This window comes from Theropithecus gelada, chromosome 20 (assembly GCF_003255815.1).
Source record: "Theropithecus gelada isolate Dixy chromosome 20, Tgel_1.0, whole genome shotgun sequence".
NCBI classification, from domain to species: domain Eukaryota; kingdom Metazoa; phylum Chordata; class Mammalia; order Primates; family Cercopithecidae; genus Theropithecus; species Theropithecus gelada.
This window is the reverse complement of record NC_037688.1, coordinates 62,786,505-62,804,203: the sequence shown is the minus strand read 5'-3', so window position 1 is coordinate 62,804,203 and position 17,699 is coordinate 62,786,505. Positions and strand designations below refer to the sequence as shown.

The 17,699-nt window shown below is 45.0% G+C and overlaps 1 protein-coding gene across 1 annotated transcript in view; it reads right to left on the bottom strand.

The window, feature by feature from the left end:
- Positions 1-11,864, bottom strand: part of DNAH3 (dynein axonemal heavy chain 3) — a 205,329-nt gene extending 193,465 nt beyond the window's left edge. Inside the window, exons 1-6 of the mRNA XM_025369846.1 lie at positions 11,797-11,864; positions 11,336-11,580; positions 7,020-7,124; positions 6,217-6,442; positions 1,839-1,911; positions 1,077-1,251 (exon numbers count right to left, since the gene is read on the bottom strand). Of these exons, the coding sequence (XP_025225631.1) occupies positions 1,077-1,251; positions 1,839-1,911; positions 6,217-6,442; positions 7,020-7,124; positions 11,336-11,365 (609 nt within the window). The 5' untranslated portion in view covers positions 11,366-11,580; positions 11,797-11,864. The remainder of the gene's footprint in view (positions 1-1,076; positions 1,252-1,838; positions 1,912-6,216; positions 6,443-7,019; positions 7,125-11,335; positions 11,581-11,796) is intronic.
- Between the last annotated feature and the right edge of the window lie 5,835 nt (positions 11,865-17,699).

The following is a 17,699-nucleotide window of genomic DNA, read 5'->3' as shown; positions in this document are numbered from 1 at the left end:
GGTGTCAGAGAAGGGGACCAAGGGATAGGCTGTCTTGTCCCAGAAAGGGCTGCCCAGACTGGAGTGTAGTGGCACAATCATAGCTGACTGCAGCCTCAGCATCCCAGGCACAAGTGATCCTCCCACCTTAGCCTCCCAAGTAGCTGGGACCACAGATGCATGGCACCATGCCCAGCTAATTTTTGTAGAGATTGGGTTTCTCCATGTTGCCCAGGCTGGTCTTGAGATCCTGGGCTCAAGTGATCCTTGCCACTCCTCCTTCTAAAGTGCTAAGATTACAGGCATGAGCCACCACGCCCAGCCACCTCATTTTTTTTTTTTTTTTTTGAGATGGAGTCTCGCTCTGTTGCCCAGGCTGGAGTGCAGTGGCTCAATCTTGGCTTACTGCAACCTCCACCTCCCAGGTTCAAACGATTCTCCTGCCTCAGTCTCCTAAGTAGCTGAAATTATAGTGCCTGCCACCATGCCTGGCTTTTTATTATTATTATTATTATTATTATTTCATTTTTAGTAGAGACGGGGTTTCAGTATGTTGGCCGGGCTGGTTTTGAACTCCTGACCTCAAGTGATCCACCTGCCTTGGTCTCCCAAAGTGCTGGGATTACAGGTATAAGCCACCATGCCCAGCCACCTCATTCTTAAAACACATCTACAGGCCAAATTCAGCCTATGATAGAGATCCCAGATAAAATATGGGATGCTTTGGGATATACTTATACTAAAAAGTTATTCATTACCTAAAATTTGAATTTAACTACATGTTCCATTTTTTGTCTTGCAAAGTCTGGCACTCCTAGCCTATGGGCCACCATTTTTGCAACTTACATCCTAAAAGGACCCAAGGTATCAATTTCCATCACTTACTAGGGCAGAGAACATGCACACACACTCTCTTTCTCTCTCACTCGCAGAAGCACACAAACATGTGCCCTCTCCAGTGGCCTGTCTTGCGTCTAGACTTTGGTGTTTTTCAAACATTTCCCAGGTGATTCTGCCGTTCTCCCTGAATTTAGAATCACCGAGATGTCGAGAGCAATCTTCAGCAAACTGAGGGAAAGGGGGCAACAAGAACGTACCTCCAGGTCCGATTCAGAGGGCTTCTTTTCTTTACTTTCCATTTCCATCTCCTGCTGTAACATGACATCCAGCTGCTGTTCTGGACTCATTGGTCTGCTTCCTGGGAACGTCAGAGATGGCTTTCCCTCCTTCTTCATGGGTGAGAAGATTGACGTCTTAAAGGCCAAGTTGATCCTGAAAAGTAGACACAGCTCAGCCCTTGGTGTCTGGTTCTCCGGAGAGGTGCTGTGGTGTCGCCTACATTCCCTAGCCTGATGAGTGTGGTTCTGCAACAGAAGCCCCTCTCCTCTGTGTCATCTAATGTCATGTGTGTATACCTCAAAGATGACCGTAACGACTGAACACCGCATAGGTATTTCAGCATGGTTTTGTTCAGTTGGTTTATTTTGTTTACAATCTCAAAAAGCCTGGCCAACATGGTGAAACCACGTCTCCACTAAAAATACAAAAATTAGCCAGGCCTGGTGGCACGCACCTGAAATCCCAGCTACTCGGGAGGCTGAGGCAGGTGCATCGCTTGAACCTGGGAGGTGGAGGTTGCAGCAAGCTGAGATCATGCACTGCACTCCAGCCTGAACAACAGAGCAAGACTCTGTCTCAAAAAAAAATTTTTTTTTTGGATTAAGGTGATTGGTGGACAAAATGTGATTATCTGGGAATGCTTTGAAGCCAAGAAACAGAGTGTGGCTTCAGTGAGACCACATCCTTCTTCTGTTCAGCCCACTGTCCTGCCATCTCTGGTGCCCACAGTGACATCTTACCTAGTGGAATTCTCTTTGTTTCTGGAGGAAAACTTCGTTTTCTTCCTCATGGGCTCTGATGAGCTTTTATTTGCTGGAAGAATGGAGAAGAAAGACATCAATGATGGGCAATGGCGTTGGGCCGTTCTCCGTCCACAGGGGCATGACTCTTGAAACAGTCCAGGAGCACACTAAGGGGAGTGGACATGGTATGGTGCAACGAGGCAGGAGATGTGGGCTGAGGTCCCATGTGCATCACTGATTACCTGTGTGACCCTGAAGAACTGGCTTTGTCACTCCGGACCTCAGCTTCCTCAATTGTAGAGTGGGGATGTGCATATCTTCCATTCATCCATACATTTGGCAAGAATTAACAACTGCTCGTTTCATGTATTCTCCAATATTGTATACTCTATTTTCTAAACACCTGTTATATTACTGTTTAATATTTATCTTTAAGTAGACTTGGGCATTTAAACTTAGTACATTTGGACAGCCACGGTGGTTCACGCCTGTAATCCCAGTACTTTGGGAGGCTGAGGTGGGCGGATCACCTGAGGTCAGGAGTTCAAGACCAGCCTGGCCAACATGGCAAAACCCCATCTCTACTAAAAAATATTAAAAATAGCCAGGCATCGTGGCGACCGCCTGTAGTCCCAGCTACTTGGGAGGCTGAGGCAGGGAGAATTGCTTGAACCAGGAGGTGGAGGTTGCCGTGAGCCATGATTGTGCCACTGCACTCCAGCCTGGGTGATAGAGTGAGACTCCATCTCAAAAAAAATAAATAAAATTAAAAATAAAATAGGCTAGGCACAGTGGCTCATGCCTGTAATCCCGCACTTTGGGAGGCCAAGGCAGGCAGATCACGAGGTCAGGAGTTCGAGATCAGCCTGACCAACATGTGAAACCCCCCCCCATCTCTACTAAAAATACAAAAATTAGCCGGGTGTGGTGGCGCGTGCCTGTAATCCCAGCTACTCAGGAGGCTGAGGCAGGAGAATCGCTTGAACCTAGGGGACAGAGGTTGCAGTGAGCCGAGACAGCACCATTGTATGCCAGCCTGGGCAATGAAACTCCATCTCAAAACATTTTAATAAATAAATAAATAAATAAAATAAACTTAGTACATTTATTTTTGAAAGAAATTTTACGATTATCAGAAATAAGAAACAATAAGTATATATTTATTGCAAGTGGAAAAAGCAATATCATTTGCAATAAATAGAAGGTAGCTACAATTAATTCAATAAATGATATAAAAACTATATTATTAAACTTTAGCTAGATATTACTTGCTAAAGTGTCTATCTTTGAACTTCCCAAAATAGTCTAAATGTAACGATAATACAAAAAATCCTTTTTTTTTTTCTTTTGAGACAGGGTCTCACTCTGTTGCTTGTCCTGGAGTGCAATGGCATGATTTCAGCTCACTGCAACCTCAACCACCCAGGCTCAGGTGATCCTCCCACCTCAGCCTCCTGAGTAGCTGGGAGTAATGGCGCATGCCACCACATCCGGCTAATTTTCCTATCTTTTGTAGAGACAGGGTTTTGTCGTGTTGCCCAGGTTGGTCTCCAACTCCTGGGCACAAGCGATCCTCTCAATAAACTCAACAATCGAGGTATAGATTCACAAAATGGAAATAATACAGCAATAACAATATTATGCCAAAGTAAATTTTTAAGATCCTCCAAGTATGAATGTATTTTAATGAATAATAAGCAGAAATCAACTCAAGCAAGGACATGAATAACAGACACCAGTGCTGCTCTGAAGAAAGCATCTTAGTACTTTATATTCAAAGACTCTAGCTGGCCTGAGAATTTTTGGGACAATGAAACCTGGGAGGCATTAGTACTAGTTCTTCACAGATATTAATAATTTTGGACTAAGAAAATCATTAAAGACTGCTACAGACTGAATGCTAATGTCTTGTGAAATTTTGTATATTGAAACTTAATCCCCAGCATGATAGTATTTGGAGGTGGGTGTTGGGAGCAAGCCCCCCAAAATCCGGCCATAAACTGGCCCAAAGACTGGCCATAAACAAAATCTCTGCAGCACTGTAACATGTTCATAATGGCTGTAAGGCCAGCACCGGAAGGTTGTGGGTTTATGGGAATGAGGGCAAGGAACACCTGGCCCGCCCAGGGAGGAAAACCGCTTAAAGGCATTCTTAAGCGACAAACAATGGCATGAGCGATCTGTGCCTTAAGGACACGCTCCTGCTGCAGTTAACTAGCCCAACTTATTCCTTTAAGTCGGCCCATCCCTTCGTTTCCCATAAGGGATACTTTTAGTTAATTTAATATCTATAGAAACAATGCTAATGACTAGTTTGCTCTCAATAAATATGTGGGTAAATCTCTGTCTGGGGCTGTCAGCTCTGAAGGCCGTGAGACCCCTGATTTCCCACTTCACACCTCTATATTTCTATGTGTGTGTCTTTAATTCCTCTAGTGCCGCGGGGTTAGGGTCTCCCTGACCGATCTGGTCTCGGCAGGTGGGACCCTTGGGAGATGATTAGGTCATGAGGGCTCCATCTTATGAATGAGATTGTGCCTTTATAAAAGAAACACCAAAAAGATCCCTCACCCCTTCTCCCATGTGAGCACACAGCAAGAAGATGAGACAGATGTCTATGAATCAGGAAGAGGACCCTTACCATACTCTGAATCTGTCGGTACCTTGATCTTGGACTTTACAGTCTCCAGAACCATAACATATTTATTTCTGTTGTTTATAAGCCACTACGTTTATAATACTTTGTTATAGCAGCCCAAAACGAACTAAGACAATGACCATGAAATTAGCAATTAGAGCAGCAAACTTAAGGTTCTGTGTATCATGATATTGAACATTTGGGTATTAATTATTTGCCACATGTCCTTAAAGCAGGAACATGCAAAAGCAGCATCCTAGAGACTGTGGGTGTACATGTAATACACAAATAACACTGGTAAGAACCACTTGGAAAAAAAAAATCATCCAAGTGATATTGAAAGGGTTATGACAGTAAGAATGGAATCAGAATTTGGAGAAGGGAGGTAGAAAACCATAAGTAATTAGAAAATTTGAAATGGAAAGATAGTCATTTAAACAAAAAACACTCATTAGACATGAAAAACTCAAGACTGAATAGAGTTGAAGAGAAAATTAATAAATTGGAAGATGTAATTGAGAAACTTACCCAGACATAGCACAGACAGAAAAATGAAAAATATAAAAATGAGTTTGAGACAGAGAGCAGATCAAGAGTGCCAACATACGTCCAACAAAAATTACTAAAGGATACCCTTATGTCGATATACCTATGCTTGGTGGGAATTAAATTAACACACACAAGGTGCTGTGGTAAGCAGCTTCCAAGATAGCCCCCAACGATCCCCATCTCCTGGTAACACCCCTTTGTAGTGTAATCCTCTCCCCTTGAGTATGGGCTAGAACTAGTGACTCCTAACAAACAGAATGTGGCAAAAGTGATAGGATGTCACTTCCAAGATTAAGTTCCAAAAAAAGCCTATGGGTTCTCTCTTGCTGTCTCTCTCTTTCTCTCTCCCTCCCTTGCTCTAAGGGAAGCCAGAAGCCATGTTGTGAGTTGTTCTAAGGGAGAGACCCATGTGGCAAGAAACTGGTGTCTATGGCTAACAGTCAGCAAGGACCTGATGACATGAGTGAGTTTGGAAGAGGATCCTTCCCTAGTTGACTTTAGATGATGGTGGCCTTGGTGTATGCTTTGATTGCTAGTGAGGGGCCCTGAGTCAACACTACAAATTCAGTCATGCCCACATTCTTGCCCCCACTGAAATTGTAAGATAATAAATACTGGTCCTTTTAAGCCACAGAGTTTTGGAATAACTTATCATGCAGCAAACAGTAACATAAGTACATAGAACAGTGCCTGGTATATGTAAACTGTCTATAAATGTTAGCCATTTGCATTCATTTCCTCTATAGATAAGGAGGAGAGTGAGGCTTTACAAAGTTCTCCAAAGTTAGCTTCAGCAAAAGGGGAGCCAGGATCAGAACCCAGGAGTAAAAAATTCACTCCAGGCCGGGTGCAGTGGCTTATGCCTGTAATCCCAGCACTTTGGGAGGCTGAAGCGGGTGGATCACCTTAGGTCAGCAGTTTGAGACCAGCCTGGCCAACATAGTGAAACCCCGTCTCTATTAAAAATACAAAAAAAAAAAAAAAAAATTAGCCTGTAGTCCTACCTACTCAGGAGTCTGAGGCAGGAGAATCACTTGGGCCCAGGAGGCGGAGGTTGCAGTGAGCCGAGATCATGCCACTGCACTCCAGCCTGGGCGACAGAGTGAGACTCCATCTAAAATAAATAAATAAATAAATAAATAAATAATTCCCTCCAGAGCCCCAAGGGTATGACACTGCCACAAGTACCTGATGATGGCAGCCCCTGACCGGTCCTGTCCCTAGGGACATTGATGGTGGCCGGTTGGTACACCTTCAGCAGGTCTTTCAGCTTCAGGTCCTGGGCCATCAAGGAGTAGTTGTTGGCGATGGAATCACTGGGTCCACGGTGGTGATGCTGCTCTTTGAAGGGTGCAGCCAAGGTCCATGATGTGCGTTGCATCAAGGGTGGGTAAAAGCTGTGTGACATGATCGTCTACGAGGGAAGAAGTGCAGAGTGAGATGCAACGAGGAACATCTCCCCATGAGCCTGGGCTCTGCTCACATTGAGGCTCATGAGAGTTCCAAGTGCCTTATGCTATGTTTCTGCCTTCTGCACATTCAGTGGAAAGACTTTCTGAACAGACACCGACTGTACTTCTCTGACCATTTTGAGCATGAATTCTGATGTCAGCGATAATAGTTTGCATTCACCAGTAACTCTGAGGCAGGTAATTGACATCTCTGGCCTTTATTCCTTATGGACATGACTACAAGGTAGGAACAATTACCTTCATTTTACAATGAAACATGCAGAAGTTCAGAGAGTTTAAATAACACAGCAGATCAGTGGATGGCCAGATTCTAACTCACCTTTGAACAATGGCATAGCTCTCTCTCCCACACTTCTGCAGCCTCTTCTGGGGGCAAACGCGACCAAAGCTACTAATCCCACTTGTCAGGTCTGTTTAACTCCCCACCCCCAACGAGTACCTGCCAAATACCGAGAGAAGTGGGGAAAGCACTTCACCTTCTCACCCTCAACAGAAGAGCTGGCAGCCAGGTGTGCATACCTGATAGAGCCCAGACGGTTCCTCATTAGCAGAAGCAGGCAGAGGGGGCAGTTCTGGCTGCCCCTGGGAGTGGCTCATGTGATGTATGGAGTCACTTCTGGCGATCTGTGGGACATGGGAACAAAGCCACCCTTCAGAAATTAGGGAAGATTTGCAAGCCTCTGAGTTGGTTAGGACTAAAGAGGTCCCCAGGAAAGGTGTTAGGTCCAGAGCAAAACACCCCTATCACTCCCATCCATTATGTATGTTTCATTTATTTAAAAATTGACAGATAAGGGCCAGGTGCGGTGGCTCACACCGGTAATCCCACCAGTTTGGGAGGCCAGGGAGGGTGGATGACCTGAGATCAGGAGTTCAAGACCAGCCTGACCAATATGGTGAAATCCTATCTCTACTAAAAAACAAAAATTAGCCAGGCATGGTGGTGTGTGCCTGTAGTCTCAGCTACTTGGGAGGCTGAGACAGGAGAATTGCTTGAACCTGCGAGGCAGAGGTTGCAGTGAGCTGAGATTGCACTCTGAGATGTATTGAAGTGTATATACATTAAAGAGGGACTAAATCTAATTAGCATATGCATTACCTTGTATGGTTATTATCTTTGCAGTAAGAATACATCCACTCTCACAGCATTGTTCAAGAAAAAAATATATTGGTAATTAGTCACCATGCTGTACAATAGATCTCTTGAAGTTATTCCTTCCATCTAACTGAAATTTTATATCCTGTGACCATCTCCCCAACCCTTCCACTCCTGTTTCTCTTTTTTTTTTTTTTTTTTTTTTTTGAGATGGAGTCTTGCTCTGTCACCCAGGCTGGAGAGCAGTGGCACTATCTCGGCTCAATGCAACCTCCGCCTCCCGGGGTCAAGTGATTCTCCTCCCTCAGCCTCCCAAGTAGCTGGGATTACAGGTGCCTGCCACCACACCCAGCTAATTTTGTACTTTTAGTAGAGATGGGGTTTCACCATGTTGGCCAGGCGGGTCTTGAACTCCTGGCCTCAAGTGATCTGCCCGCCTCAGCCTCCCAAAGTGCTAGGATTACAGGCATGAGCCACCATGCCTGGCCCCTACTTCATTTTTTAATCATTCAGTGTCTCCTCCTCGGATTCCCTTCTATAAGCAAATGTGGATATTTTTCCCCCGTGGAAGAGTCCAAATTCTGAGGACATCCCCAGTACCCTACCCTCGGGTATGATTAAAGGCAGTGACTTTAAAAAAAATGGACTCTTGCATTTTTTTCTTTTTTCTTTCTTTTTTTTTTTTTTTTTGAGACTCACTCTGTCACCCAGGCTAGAGTGCAATGGTACAATCTTGGCTCACTGCAACCTCTGCTTCCCGGATTCAAGCAATCCTCCCGCCTCAGCCTCCCAAGAAGCTGGATGGGTGCCCACTACCATGCCTGGCTAATTTTTATATTTTTAGTAGAGATGGGGTTTCACCATATTGGTCAGGCTGGTCTCGAACTCCTGACCTCAGGTGATCCACCCGCTTCGACCTCCCAAAGTGCTGGGATTACAGGCGTGAGCCACCCCACCAGGTGGACTCTTGCATTTTCACATGTGCAAAACTCCAAAGAGAAATTCACGCAGGCAGTGGCACTGAATTTTCTGTGTATTTAACACACACATAAGCAACTCTTTACGCTTCCTGCAAAAAGGAAAAGTGTTATTTCAACAGTGTGGGTGTTGAGTCCTCCATTCCAACCAGTGAGTGCATACTGTGGAGCAAACCTCAGGTAAGGGTAAACTTGTGGCTCCCATGGTCACTCTCAGATCCCAAGTGCCCCTCCACCTCTCCTGAGCGGAGATGAAAGTGACTGCATTATTGAATGAGATGACATGTGGTTTTGTCTGAAGACCCAGCCCCTATATGCAAAACAACCACTTCACCTGGGGCTAGTGATGGAGAAACTGCAATTTGTTCCAACACTGGAAGAAAAACTATTGGCCTGGACTTACTGACAGGTGCTGCTGTTCAGCACTTTAAAGGTGGTTTGAAGGATTTTCAAGGGCAATTTTGGCTCTCTGTGATTTTCACCTTAGGCAATGACTTTAGACTTAACTCCTAGGTAAGATGAGCCAACATTGTATCAATGTGATTTATTTGGTTGTGCAAATTATGACATGCAAGATCACTGATGAGGGGGGGATGAGGCAGGGGCATATGACTCAGCTATTAGCTGCCCCTCTGCCCCCAACCCCTTACAGATGACTCAAATTAACCATCATTATCTCTCCTCGAGCACCTACCTCATTAAATAACAACAGAAAAACAAGAACTGCAGCAATAATATCTACCATTATTCCAAACTATTATGTCCCAGGTACTGTACAACCTTACGAGATTTTTTTTATACCCACATTCTAGCTGAAGAAAATGAGGCAGAGAAGATCGGTAACACATCCCAGCCATGTAATTGGCTGGCTTGCCTTCTAAGTCAGTGACTTTTTTATTTTTTTATTTTTTATTTTTTGTTGAGACCAAGTTTTCGCTCTGTCGCTCAGTTTGGAGTGCAGTGACACGATCTCAGCACTGCAACTGCAACCTCCACCCCCTAAGTTTGAGCGATTCTCCTGCCTCAGCTTCCTTACTGCATTATGCAAATTGACAGATACGCTGTTCTTGGGATAATGAAGAAAGCAAACCGTGAGCATTTTGCAGAACACAATGGAAAGAAGGAGAACCTCTGTAGAAACAAATTAAAGAGAGCTATGTCATAGGCTCGGACTAAAACAAATACACAAACAGTCATAAGTATGCTGGTAGCAGAAAGCATCCCAATCCGTGGATAAGGAGCACATGGGGCACACACAGCATCAGCAGATCTAGGCATCAATTGCGGAACAGAGCAAAGAGTTTTCTTGGCTATACCTGGCTAACAATCCTCTGTGGCACCTTCAAGAGGAGATGGAGATTCTCATAAGAACTAGCTGGTCGAGGCAAAATTGTTTGTTAAAAATATGAATGCTTGGCTAGGTGTGGTAGCTCATGTCTATAATCCCAGCACTTTGGGAGGCCGAGGCGGGTGGATCACTTGAGGCCAGGAGTTGGAGATCAGCCTGGCCAACATGGAGAAACCCCATCTCTACCAAAAATACAAAAATTAGCCAGGCGGTGGCGCACACCTGTAGTTCCAGCTACTCAGGAGACTGAGGCAGGAGAAGCACTTGAACCCAGGAAACAGAGGCTTCAGTGAGTGAAGATTGTGCCACTGCACTCTAGCCTGGGTGACAGAGAGAGACTATCTCAAAAAAAAAAAAAAAAAAAGAGAGAGAGAGAAAAGAAATTAATGCTTAAATCTTCTCTTTGGTAAATTTCAAGGAGCTTTTACTTCAGAGCATATTGGCTTAGTTATTATCTATAAATCCACTTTAGTTTTATTAAGTTTCAATTTAAAATGCTCCTCTGGGCACTTCACTGTATGGCAACGTGGTTATTCCACAGAGATACAACAGAGACTCAGGAACCTAGATTGGGTAGAACTGTCACTTTGGGCAGCTTATTGCTGATTACACATGTTGTATGCATGTTCTTCATGAAGGCAGTTTCCAAATGCTTGTCTGAGGACCTGCTACACCAGAGTCACTCCAGTCTTAGATAAAAATATAGATTCCAGGGCCCCACTCCAAATCTTCTGGATCAGAATCTAAGAGTGGGGGACCAAGACTCTATGTTTTTAAGACGCTCCCCGGAATATTTGGATGTTCAGCCACAGTCCAAAACTGATGGGTGGAATATATGGTCTAATGGGCTTGGAAGGGAAGGAAAAGGAAGAACGGGTGTCTATTCCTGAATTTTTCACAGCAAAACTTGAAGATTTCCAAAAGTCTAATTCAGTAAAAATGATATTTCAAAGCAGACAACAAAAAATGTGATGAATACACTTGTTCAGTCAAGGGCATCTAACATGCCAATTGGCCTATGATCAAAATATCCCCCTTCCCACATATTCGCAACACATTAAAAACACAGGTAGATCAGCCAGGTGCGGTGGCTCATGCCTGTAATCCCAGCACTTTGGGAGGCTGAGGCGGGCAGATCACCTGAGGTCGGGAGTTTAAGACCAGCCTGACCAACATGGAGAAACCCCATCTCCACTAAAAATACAAAATTAGCCGGGTGTGGTGGCACATGCCTGAAATCCCAGCTACTCGGGAGGCTGAGGCAGGAGAATCACTTGAACCTGGGAGGCGGAGGTTGCAGTGAGCTGAGATCGCGCCATTGCACTCCAACCTGGGCAACAAAGAGCGAAACTCTGTCTCAAAAAAAAAAAAAAAAATTGGGTAAAACAAGAAAAGTCTTAAAATTCACACCTACCTTCTGACATGAGCAATCCATGTCACCCATGGTGGCCACTCTAATTGTAGCTATTTTTTTAAAATGAACGAAGAGCTCTCAGCTTCTCCAGGGATGTGCCTCTCCTATCCAGTTGCTCTGAAATTCACACTTCCTTATAGCATAATGGGGATGACACCAACAATGGAACTTTCCAGATGTTCTGAAAGCTCTGTTCATGAGGCTCCCTCTCTGAGGTCATAGACTTTGGCCCCCTGAGGAGTTCCCTGGTAGAAGAGGAGAGAAAGGGAAGCTAGAGATAAGGGGACAGCACTGTGTTTCTGCTGCGCTTTTAGCTCTGGTTCCTACTTCCCCAGCGGTGGCCACGCTTCCTTTCCCTCAAGTGCTTCTCTCTTGGAAATTTTCCAGAAACACATTGAGTTCACTGCAGAGGAAAGACTGAAGCAGAGTTACATATTAATACAGAGAAGAGGGAGACTCACCCCTCCAAACAACATCCTGGCAGCCCGAATTGTTCTCCCTCCTCCTGCCTGGACTCTAACGCTGGCAGTGCTTGTATGCAGGCACTGGGCACAGTAACCAAGTCTCGGCGTCTGTTGCTAAGGGAAGGAGGGGCCTCCGCAGTGCCCACATACAAGACTGGGCATGATCTAGCTCTATGAGCTGGTGTCTCCCTTTGCTGGAGGCCCAGCTGGGCAGCAGGAAGTGTTGGTGACAGAAGGGAACATGGGAGGGTGTTTAGCAATGTTCCAGGAATAACAGAGGCAGCAGCAATAAAAGACCTTTGGAGACATCAAAAAGCACAGAGTACAGTGGTTAATTTCTTGGGATCTACAGTTGGACAGGTCAGACTTCAGATCCTACTCTTCTCATTAATTAGCTGTGTGGTTTGGCAAGTTGCTTAATCTCTCCAAGTGTCCTTTCTGTCTGTAAAATGGAAATTATGTGAGTCCCTACTTCATAGGGTTGCTTTGAAGGGTTAACAGGATAACGTGTACAGAGCGATTTGCATATAGTAGAAGGATAACTGATATTTTCCCAGTTTTGCCCCGTTTTAACACGAAGTCCTGCATCCTGCAAGCCATCTCAGTCCTGGGCAAACTGGGATAGTTCGATCACCCGACACAGTGGATGCTCTATAAATGTTGTGGCTAACACCAATATTATGATAAACACAGAAATACATGTGCACATACTCAAAAGTAACAATACTAGCTGCCATCCAAATAGTAAAAGCACATGTTCCATGGTCACTGTGAAGTTCTCTCAAAACCAAGTTAGACTTAATGAGTTTTTTTGGGTGCCATGCTTGCATATCTTGTTTTTTTTTTCATTCAATTTCCCCCCAAACACCACGATATTCCTATTTTAAGGATAAGGAATAAAACTGAGAGATATGGGCCGGGTGTCGCGGCTCATACCTGTAGTCCCAGCACTGTGGGAGGCTGAGGCAGGTGGATCACTGAAGGTCAGGACTTCGAGACCAGCCTGACCAACATGGTGAAACCCCATCTCTACTAAAAATACAAAATTAGCCAGGCATGGTGGTAGGCACCTGTAATCCCAGCTACTTGGGAGGCTGAGGCAGGAGAATCACTTGAACCTGGGAGGGAGGTTGCAGTGAGCACAGATCATGCCACTGCACCCCAGCCTGAGCAACGAGAGCGAAACTCCATCTCAAAAAAAAAAAAAAAAAAAAGAAAAGAAAGAAAAGAAAAACAAACAAAAAAACTGAGAGATACATAACTTTCCTAAGTCAACTTGACTCACAAGTAGCACTGACACAATTGAAACCTGTCCTGATGACTCTGAGTCCACTGCTCTTTCCATAAACTACCTGTCCAGAACACAAACACTCCCGAATTCTTAGGAAGAGCATTGCATAGCACAAAGTACTTCAATTTTCCCCCCTTTCCCACTCCTTCCTCAAAGCTGGGCTTTCCAGCCTTTCAAACTAACCCTGAGCTTCTCCATCTCTTAGATTTGTGCTCTTTATCATAAAGTATACATACGGTTTCAAATAGCATTTGGAATCAATGAGACAGTGGGAGGGCTGGAGATTCTGGTTTAGACAGAAATGGGGAGATGACCAGGTCTCCTATACAGGGCGTGAAACCTCATGTCCCACCAAAAACAGCAACTGTAATCCAATGAAGTGAAAAATTAGAATGGGGCCAGGCGCAGGGGCTCATGCCTTTAATCCCAGCACTTTGGGATGCCAAGGCGGGTGGATCGCCTGAGGTCAGGAGTTTGAGACTAACCTGGCCAACATGGCAAAACCCCGTCTCTACTAAAAATACAAAAAATCAGCCGGGCGTGGTGGCGGGCACCTGTAATCCCAGCTTCTTGGGATGCTGAGGCAGGAGAATTGCATGAACACAGGAGGCGGAGGTTGCAGTGAGCAGAGATCACACCATTGCATTCCAGCCTGGACGACACAGTGAGACTCTGTCAAAAAAAAAAAAATTAGAATGGACCTGATGTGGAGCCAATGGACCCTATAGCTCATGTGTGAGTAGGAGACATGCCACCATCTGAAATTTAGTCTACTAGTGTTTAAAACTATCAAAACAATAATAATGGCGTCCACTTACTGAGCATATACTATCCCCCGGGACCTCTGCTAAGCACTTAGTAGACATCATGTCTTTGAATCTTCTCAACAACCTAGAATATAAATATCAGTATTATCACAAGTTTTATGATTGAGGAAACATATACATGAAACTAACCTGACCACAGTCACACAGCTAGGTCAGCAGGAAAGTTTGAACCTGGTTATGAAATTTGTTCCATGGCTTCAAACAAAAACCTACATGTAATCTGAGGAAAGATGAAAAATAAATAAAGTATCTGCCGAAGAGAATGAAAGCGACTTCCCCCAGGCCGCCTCACCTGTACCAGAATAGTTTGTTGTTTGACAACTTCGTGTTGGATAACTTTTAAGAAGGGATATAGGCTTCCAGTTTCTCAATCCTCAATCTTCTTTGTCTTTCTTTCTTTCGTTTTCTTTTTTGAGATGGAGTCTCGCTCTGTCGCCCAGACTGGAGTACAGTGGTACGATCTCGGCTCACTGTAACCTCCAATCTCCCGGGTTCAAGTGATTCTCTTGCCTCAGCCTCCCCAGGTGTGTGCCAACACACCCGGCTTATTTTTGTATTTTTAGTAGAGATGGGGTTTTGCCATGTTGGTCAGCCTGGTCTCGAACCCCTGACCTCAAGTGATCTGCCCGCCTTAACCTCCTAAAGTGCTGGGATTTCAGGTATGAGCCACCATGCCCGGCCTTGTTTCTCAATCTTCTCAACTCCAAATGCACAGGGCTGTCAGACAAAACACCAGGTATCCAGTTAAATTAGAATTTCAAACAAACAATTTTTTAGGTAAAAGAATGTTTTAGGGCCAGGAGCAGTGGTTCACGCCTGTAATCCCAATGCTTTGGAAGGCTGAGGCAGGCAGATCGCAAGGTCAGGAGTTCGAGACCAGCCTGACCAACATAATGAAACCCTTTCTCTACTAGAAATACAAAAATTAGCCGGGCGTGGCAGCACACGCCTATGCTGGTTGCAGTGAGCTGCGATAGTACCACACTGCACTCCAGCCTAGGAGACAGAGCAAGACTTCGTCTCAAAAAAAAAGAAAAAAAAAAAAAAAAAGAATGTTTTAGTATAAGCATGTCCCATTCAATACATGGGCTGTACTTGTTGTACTAAAAAGTTACCCGTATTTACCTGAAATTCAGATTTAATTGAGTGTCCTGTGCTTTTATTTGCCAAATCTGCCAACATGGGGAGGAGAGGTCAGTGAGGTTCCAAGTTGTCCCCGTCTCTTGGTATCAACAGTTTAGGGTCTTAATCTGTCTCTAGAAAATTTTCACACATTTCTTATTCAGAGGCTGGTTCCTGGCAGCTCATTCCTGACACCTAAAATAGTTGTTTAAGCAGAGCAACAGTTTCAATCCTTGGAGGCTACTACAGCAAAATACCAAAGTCTGGGTGGCTTATAAACAATAGACATTTATTTCTCACTGCTCTGATGGCTGGAAGTTCACGACCAGGGTGCCAGGGTGGTCTGGTTCCAATGAAGGCCCCCTTCCATGTTGCAGCTGCCAACTTCTCATTGTATCCTCACATAGTGGAAAGAGGGGAAGAGAGCTCTCTGGGATTTATTTTATATTTTATGTTATGTTATTTATTTTATTTTATTTTATTTTAATGAGCCAGGGTCTCACTTTGTTGCCCAGGCTGGAGTGCAGTGGTGCAATCTCAGCTCACTGCAGCCTCCACTGCCTGGGCTCAGGAAATCCTCCTGCCTCAGCCTCCCACGTAGCTGGGACTACAGGCGTGTGCCACCATGCCTGGCTAACTTTTGTATTTTTAGTACAGAAAGGGTTTTGCCATGTTGCCCAGGCTGGTCTCGAACTCCTGGACTCAAGCAATCCATCCACCTCAGCCTCCCGAAGTGTTGGGATTATAAGTGTGAGCCACTGGGATCTCTTTTATAAGGGCACTAATCCCATTTAGGAGGGCTTCACCTTCATGACCTAATCACCTCCCAAAGGCCCCATGCCTAATCCCATCACACTATGGGTTAGGATTTCAACATCTGGATTTTAAAGGAACAAACATTCAGTCCATTGCAGCAAGTAATCGGGACAGCATAGGAGAAGCTGCACATGGATTTTTTTTCCCCAACCACTGTGTGTTCCTTGAGCGCTAAGTCCTGATGCTATGGAGAGATGCTGGGATCCCAGCCCTGGAGGAACGCATGATGTGGTGGAGGAAGCTGCTATCGCACAAAGACAAGCAAAACTGCTGGCCCAGCCAAAACTGCCAGAGGTGGGAGGAATTCGAAGATTCACACAGACGCCCCTAGATGGCACCCTTAAACAAAAATCCCAATGGAAACCCCAACTCAGCTTTCCAAAGCAACATCCATTCAGGGAATGATGATTGCAGGGCTTTTTAATCTAAGGAAACACACACACACCCCACAAAAGACTATATTTTCCTGGGTGGGGAACCCAGCATTTTGCAGCTGAACAAAGTGCATGACGCCAGACAAGATTGGCCAAAACTTAAGAATTTAGGGACTCTTGTCTGTCCTATCCCCACTATTAGCTCTTCTTTTCTGCTATTGTGGAAGAATTACAGCAGGATTCTGTGGTTTATCATCATCATCATCATCATCATCATCATCATCATCATCATCATCAATCATCACCCCAAGCTATTTCTCTATCCATTAGCCTGATTATTTCCAGAAACATTAGGTGGTAGATGTAATAATACCAGCAAATATTTTTGAACCCCTACTCTGTGCCTCAATAGGTGCTAAGTCCTTGACAGCCACTATTGCACCAGTCCTCACTACAACCCTGTGACTGCTTTTTTTTTTTTTTTTTTGAGACAGGGTCTCACTCTGTTGCCCAGGCTGCAGTGCAGTGTCACTGCAAGTTCTACTTCCTGGGTTCAAGTGATTCTTCTGCCTCAGCCTCCCAAGTAGGTGGGATTACAGGTGCGCACCACCATGCCCGGGTAGTTTTTGTATTTTTAGTAGAGATGGGGTTTCACCATGTTGGCCAGGCTGGTCTGGAACTCCTGGCCTCAAGTGATCCACCCACCTTGGCCTCCCAAAGTGCTGGGATTACAGGCGTAAGCCACCGTGCCCTGCAGCTTTTTGTTATCTAAAGACATATTCTCCAGGTTGCTATGGCCACAGTTCGGATAACACAGGTCCCCATCTAGAAAGTGGCTGAGAACTGTGCAACAGCAGACCAAGGGTTGGGCTTATCCCTCTCCCTAAATTATGGTTGAAGCCATGACACAGTAAGTTGCCATCATGCTCTACGGCAGTGGTTCTCAACTTGGGATGATGGGACCTCCCAGGGGACATTTGGCAATATTTTGAGACACAACTGGAGGTTGGGGGGGCAGGGGTCTTGTAACGCCCCAGGGGACATTTGGCAATATTTTGAGACACAGCTGGAGGTTGGGGGGGCGGGGGCCTTGTAACTGGCATCTAATGGGTAGAGGCCAGGATGTTGCTAAACATTCTACAATCCACAGCTCAGAAACACAGAATTATCCCGCCCCAAATGTCAATAGCATAATATTCAGAAATCTTACACTATGGGGCAGATTTGGGGTCAGGGGAAACACGGGTTCCTGCTCCGACTTGGATCCTTGCAAACTGAGGAATTGGGGTTGATTTACCTTGTCTCTCTCAGCCTGGACTTTCTCATGTGTAAAATGGAGATCTAATCCATCTGAAAGGATCTCACTGGCTTATGACATTTGCATTTGAGGAGTCATGGTTAAAAACTTCCAGTCAGAGTGATACTTCATCTCGTGTGTCTTGAGCTCCAGAGACGTTCCACAGCAGCTGG